The 7006-nt window shown below is 33.0% G+C and overlaps 1 protein-coding gene across 1 annotated transcript; it reads right to left on the reverse strand.

Moving 5' to 3' along the window:
- Positions 1-5787: 5787 nt before the first annotated feature.
- Positions 5788-6608, reverse strand: RALFL34 (ralf-like 34). The gene has a single exon (XM_047304884.2). The coding sequence runs from the start codon at positions 6524-6526 to the stop codon at positions 6137-6139; it is 390 nt and encodes a 129-aa protein (XP_047160840.1). The 5' UTR covers positions 6527-6608; the 3' UTR covers positions 5788-6136.
- Between the last annotated feature and the right edge of the window lie 398 nt (positions 6609-7006).

The following is a 7006-nucleotide window of genomic DNA, read 5'->3' on the forward strand; positions in this document are numbered from 1 at the left end:
TATAACTTGATAGTGTTTATAATGTTTATAATGTTTAGATATTGCAAAAGTTGCATTCTTCCTCCACAAAAACCTAAACAAGGATTACTGCATGCTGTCGGTGACCCTGTGTTTGATGCAGAGGTTTTCAGAGGTTGACGAGAAAGCTGCTTTCTCTGTGGCGTTTGAAGCGGTAGGGATGAGTTGGGCGAAGTACATAGTTGCATTTGGGGCGTTGAAAGGAATGACAAGCGTTCTCCTTGTTGGTGCTGTGGGACAAGCCAGGTATCTCACTCACATTGCTAGAACGCAGTTGCCACGTCAGTTAAGAAACTGACTCAGAGTGTCATGTGAAACACATACTAACACCGTTAGAGATAATTTAACGGAAAGGACCCAATTGTTGCAATTTTCATAAATTTGGGACCCAATTGAGATTTTTAAAAAGAAAGGGACGAAATTGAGATTCCATGCGAAAATAGGGACTTAATGAATGATTAAACCTTTTTTTTTATCTCTCTCTGCATTAATGGAGCATTCATATGGGTTAAATTTAAACTTGTGATATATTGCAAAATATAAAATTCAGAGGAAACTTCAATATTAGTGCTTCTACTACTTTCATTTTATAAGCTTAAAAGTTAGATGCAAATACAAAATAATAAACATAATAATAAACATAATAAATGATATACTATTATTATTATTGTTATATACTAACTTTATAATGACCAAGGAACTAAATAAATTTCAAATCTTTGATAAATAACTTTTCTTTTATATTTTAAGTATTTAATAATATTTTTATATTATTTATCTAATAAATTAAATACTTTATTCAAGTTATTTGAGTCATGTCAGTAAGTTAAAACATAATATAATGTTTAAAATTATAGATATTAAATGTAAAAAAAACACACATATATATAAACATTTTTCTAGAAATTTAGAACAAAATTTTACCATTTATTAAGTAATTTGAAGAAAAAAATATATTGATAAGTGGAAATAATATTGAATCAAACTTATTTAAGGGAAAGTGTAAATAAAATTTTGCAATATATCACAAGTTTAAATCTGAGCTATCTGAATACTCTATTAATGTGGAGAGAGAAAGAGAAAAATTGTTGAATATAGTAAAAAGTGTAAAGTATTTCTGGAATAAAAAAAATAATGAGGAGGTGTAGAGTATTTTTAGAATAAAAAAAAATAGGGGGAGGTGGAGGAGGGAGCAACACCCCTGAAAAAACCATTGTTCATTTGTTTGTATAAATGGGCTTGATGGTGTTTGGTCAAGGTGTTTACTTTTCCATTATTACATCGTACACACCTACAATTACTAAGTGCATACCCACAATAATAAGAAAAGGACTCAAACACTCTTTATTATTGTCGCCGCCGCAACCATCATATGCTGCTTCAGACGAAGAAGATGAGGGAGAGAACGTTGCAGAGTAAGAAGAAGACATAAAAAGCAGAAAAATAACTCTTTTAGAAATTTTTTTAAACAAATTTCGTATTTTTCAAAAAAAGTAATTTAGAACATATTTTATGTAGGACTATTTCGGAATACTCATTCCAAAAAGTATTACTTATTTTTTGAAAAAATGATTCCAGATATCCTATCCCAAAAAACTAATTCTATAATATATTTCATGCTTTTTGGAAATTTTGTTCCCAAAATTACATTTTAGAAATTTTATTCCAAAAATGTGTTCCAAAAATCTTGTTTAGAAATTTTTGAAATGCTTCTTTCATAAAGTTTTGGAAATATGTATTCCAAAAGTCAATGGAGGGTAAAATTATCATTTCAAAATTTGAGGTGGTGGGCGAAGAAATTGTGAAGGTGCAGGAAGTGAAAGAGTTACTTTTGTTTGTTTAGTTGGACACATGCAAAACTTTTATTCATAATAAAATAAAGAGCATTGCTCCCTCTATTACCAGGACATTTTTTCTGTACTTCCTTAAATTTTTATTATTTTCAAAATTATCTTTAGGTTAACTATCTTTAGGTTAAAGGTTATAACTTTTTTAATTTTATCACGAATTTTTAATTTATTTCTTAAACTCTAATTTTACTTCATTCATATTCTTTGAACGCAGCAGCTGTACTCCCATATCATGTCAACTCAATCTTCGTCTACCTAGTTGTACCTAATTTGACAAATTCGTTAGTCACCATGTTATCGGTTGAGTATCTGAAAAAAATGTTGTACTATGTTTTTTTATATCATTGGATATTCACGTATATATTTTATATTTTATATTTTTTAATTTTAAAAAAGAAAATATAAACTTAGATTATATTAAAAAAACTTAAGTACAATTCAAATAAAATTATATGAAAAATTAGTGCAAATAAATTGAACTTTTTTAGAAATTAAATTTAAATGAATTGCAACAAAGTATAAATTCTAAAAATTTAATCTCTTACAAAATAAATTCAATTTTATAGGTCTAAATAAAAAAAATAAAAATATGTGAACATAAATTTTAAATTATTGTTAAATAATTAATAGGTTTTCATTATTAATTTTATTTTCATCATTCAAATTTAAAAGATTAATTAACTAAAATTCAATAATAATTATTAGGTATAATCGAATACATGATAATTTTATGTACTTCATCAATAAAAGATAATTAAATATCCATATCTGATGTGGATACAACTAGGTAGAAGAAGATTGAGTTGACATGGGGGTGAGGGTGCACCTGTTGCGTTCAACGAATATGAATAAGGTAAAATTAGGGTTTGGAAAATAAATTAAAAATTCATGGTAAAAGTAAAAAAGTTTTAACCATTAACTTAAGGATAATTTTGGAAATAAAATAATTTGAGGAGATGCATGGAGCATGCCGGGGTGGTGGAGGGAGCAACGCTCTAAAATAAAGGGTTAAATATGTTTTTAATCCCTAAACTATCATGCTATTTTGGGTTTCGTTCTTCCTCGAAAGTTTTGTTCATTTTCGTCCCCTTAGTTAAGAAACTCATATTTTTAGTCCTTAAAAAGCAACAACGTTAGATTTTCTGGAAGTGGCTAAAGGTGAGCCACGTGGGATGCAGGTTCCCCGACAAGTGTGTGTCACGTTTCTCTTTTTTTTTTCCTCTTTTGTTCTCTTTTACTACTCTTCAACGGAGCAACGTCTACCGCCTCTAACACCGAAATCTCAAATTCCGGTAACCACCTCGTGCAAGCCGTCGCGACTGGCTACCACCATGCCGGTCTCCGAAAAGCGAAATCGCTTGCTACCGCGCCATAACTGTGTCGCCACCACCCACAATAGGGATGACAAAAAAAATCTGTGGATACGGGTATCCATGGGTAAAATCTGCAGCGGATAGTTACTATCCGCATATATTTACTACCCGCGGGTAACAGATAGCGGGTATTTTAATACCTAAACGGGTCGGATACGGGTAGTATATTACCTGACCCGCGGGTACCAATTACCTGCAAAACAAAAATTATATATATTTTAATTAAATTTGATTAAAAATAAAATTAAACTATATTTTATTAGGTTAAATTTAATTAAAATTAAAATTTAATTTAATTTATATTATATATATTTTATGTAATTTTATTTTAAAAATGTATAAATATTTTATTTTTTGCGGGTATCCGCGTGGGTAGCGGGTTTGATAGCGGGTACAATTTTATCGGGCGGGTCGGGTTGCGGGTAGGCACTATCCGTGCCCGACTCGACCCGTTGCCATTCCTAACCCACAACCGCAAAGCCTTAACGAATCGCTAGCTGCCGTCATGCGCAACCATCATGGTCGCTGCAAAGCCATCGTGAATGCGCCATAGTCACCTTTTCCAGCAAGCTTCGACCTCTTGAAACGTGCAGAAGAATAACTCATATCGCAAACAACGTCGTTTATAACGCGCAACCTTAGGTTGCCATCAACAGCGGGGAGTTCAATGCAGAAACCTAAATAGAGAAACCGAGAATCCCAATTCAGGTACCCTAATTACGAATTCATCTTCTCACGCAACCTTCATCTCATTCGCGGCGCAAAAGCTTTCCCTTCACACACAGAGCCAACACAAACCTGCAAGGAAACCAAAGAAGTAAAAACAAAAACCAGATCATGAATTTATCCCTAAACTAAGTGAAGCCACCGTAAAGGAGAGGGAGAAACCATGTTCTCCCGCTATAATTAGAAACGTGACACACACTTAGCAAGAAAGTTAGCATCCCATGTGACTCACCGTTAGTCACCTCACAAAAAATCTGACGTCATTACTTTTTAAGGACTAAAAATATGAATTTTCTAACTAAGAAGAAGAAAATAAACAAACTTTTCGAAAAACCTAAAATAACATGCAGGAGTAAAAGCATAATTAATCCTAAAATAAATAACAAACTTCCATATAAATTAATACAGTATATATGATTGCAAAAAGAACTACCTGTGTATAGTGTTTGTTTCAAGAGAACTAAAATTCATATTCAGAAAATATATTTCGCAAAAATCATGGTTTTTAGAAATGACTATACTTTGGGTGCTTAGTCATAAATACTTACAAAAATATTTATATTATTTTTTTAATGTAAAAAATAACTAGACTTTTATTGAAAAGTTTAATAATTTATTATATTGAATTGTTTAATAATAATACCGGGCTATTTTAAGCGGTAATTTTTCGCTTACTACAGAATTCTCACCCCACATAAATACATTTTTGTAAAAACATTATTAAAAGTATTTCCAAATAAATATTGTTTTTAATAGTGTTTTTTTATTTGAAATGTAAAATACATATGAAATACAAATCGTGAGATATTTAATTTTAAAAAAATTAAATACTTTTCGGCTGTCAAATGTCTTTTTAGTCTATTATTAGACATTTCTTTTTCATTTGAAAATAATGAATGTGCTAAAAGGAATTCCCATTTTTATAGGTTGTTATCCTTTCAACAAAACATTTACGTAATTTGAGTCTTAGAAAATCAAAATCATGAAAAAAAAAAGTGTTACTTATAGAGGTTTGATTCCCATTTTTTTATTATCCATTCATCGATTAATGTCTTCAAATAAGAATGTTTTTAGTATGAAGACACTGCGCAGTAAACTTTTTAAATAATTACATAAACTTGTTTACATTTATTTTCTTTATTTGTTAAATGAAGCAGACCATACTCTTAGATTAGACCTAACACCAAAAGAGTGTGGTCAGACAGTTAAATGAAGGGAAAGATGTGGCATTTATGAGGAGTAGTGGTGTTATAGACAATTTTGGTGAATTGATAAATCATAAATGTTAGGGAAGTTGTTGCCAAATAATTTAAAATTCTTGGTCCCTTAACTGCAATTCTAGAAAAGTACCCAACTGTACCAGATAGCAATTGGATAGACTTCAATCATCCTCTTCATTGCACTTTCTTTTTACTTTCTTCGTCAACACTACTGTTGTTATCCAATATCCAATGAATTATCACAAGACAAAAAAAGAAACTATATTTTAATGAGTTGTTTTTATCATTTTTTTGGTAGACTCGAATACAAAAAAATATTCATGTAATTGTATATTGATTATAAATTATAAATACCAATTAAGTTTATTAAATGAGTTTATACACATTTAACTAGTACACATGAGAAGAAAATGGTAGAGTAGGAGGTATGTGTCATCTCGAATTTATGATTAAATTACAATATCAGAACATTGGGATCAATTTCCAAAACTGTTTTAAAACAATAACTTTTTAGTGCCTGAATAACGTGTATTAAAAGCAATGAACTAAAACAAATTTAAATTAAACAAAAAGAAGAAGGAGAAAGGGAAACAGGAAACAGAACTGGCAACAGCAACGAGTTTGATTAACGATGGATAAATAAAAAAGATAGAAATAGAAGGACAGCACATTTAAGGTTCCACCACGTGTAGAGTTGCAATATTCTCATTACTTTAGGGTTTATACAAACGAATAAATAGAAAGAAGCAATAGAAAAAGAGCATGCAATGCAAGCAGATCCTTTAGCGCAGCGCAACGAGATGATGCAAAACCCCAATCCCAACCGTTACTCAAACACGACAACAATTGACTTGCTTAGACAACTAACCAAGCTTACTAGACTAAACAAAGAGCATCCTAAACAGCGGTTTTTATTTGCGATCTGAGGCGCGTGTGATGAGATCCGAAGTCATCTCCGGCAGCGCGTGATGACAGAGCAGCCCCTGGAGTAGGGATGGACGGGTCCACGCGCCTTGTAGCAGTTGTGAGTGTAGTAAGATCTTCCAGAACGAGGAGGACACGGGATTCTGTTGGCAGAAAGAGCACCGTAGGAGATGTAGTACTTCATTCGACGCCAGAACAATGATCTCCGACTAAAACCGCTCTCGACATCTTCTTCCTCGTCTTCGTCAAGATCATCGTAGAGTGACATTGTGGTCGGCCAGTCCAACGCGTCGGACATGAGGTTAAGGCCAGACTCTTCGATCTGCGCGTGGACGCCACCGTGGTGGGTGAAGAGGAAGCATAGGAAGAGGGCGAGGGAGAAGGAAAGGGTGAGAATAGGAAGAGAAGAAGCCATGGGAAGAGAGAGTGAAGTGTGGAGAGTGAAGAAGTTATAATTTGGTGTTAGGGAGGGGACAGAAGATACAGAGTCACATGGTGTAAGCGCCAAAGCTGGTACCTTACTGGTTTACAGCTGTGCCTCATCAATGCCTCAATTTACGCGTGTCCCTCCTCTATTATCGTGCGCCCCCACCTCATTTTGCCTTAGATTCCATCTGACGGTGGAGAACGTGTTCGTGAACTTTTAATCAAAAGCATGGTAGAATATGTTTCTTGTCGTGTCGTGTTACACTGCGCAACGGTACGTAGTAAAAGCGCTGCGGTGGTGCCGACGAACGGTGATTTGAATTAAATGTGGATCACTGGCTCCATTGTTCGTAACTAAATCTGGTAGCTCAATCAGCTGCAATGCCTAACCTAAAACAACCACGACGGTGCAACATCATAAATCCTCATAAATTATATTATAGTCACAGTCGTCAGAAACAAAGACATT

This window comes from Vigna umbellata, chromosome 10 (genome assembly GCF_029865625.1).
Source record: "Vigna umbellata cultivar VRB3 chromosome 10, Vumbellata_1.0, whole genome shotgun sequence".
NCBI classification, from domain to species: domain Eukaryota; kingdom Viridiplantae; phylum Streptophyta; class Magnoliopsida; order Fabales; family Fabaceae; genus Vigna; species Vigna umbellata.

Bases quoted from the DNA above. Each gene is read 5' to 3' on its own strand.
- RALFL34 (XM_047304884.2), bottom strand. From the start codon at position 6,526: ATGGCTTCTTCTCTTCCTATTCTCACCCTTTCCTTCTCCCTCGCCCTC.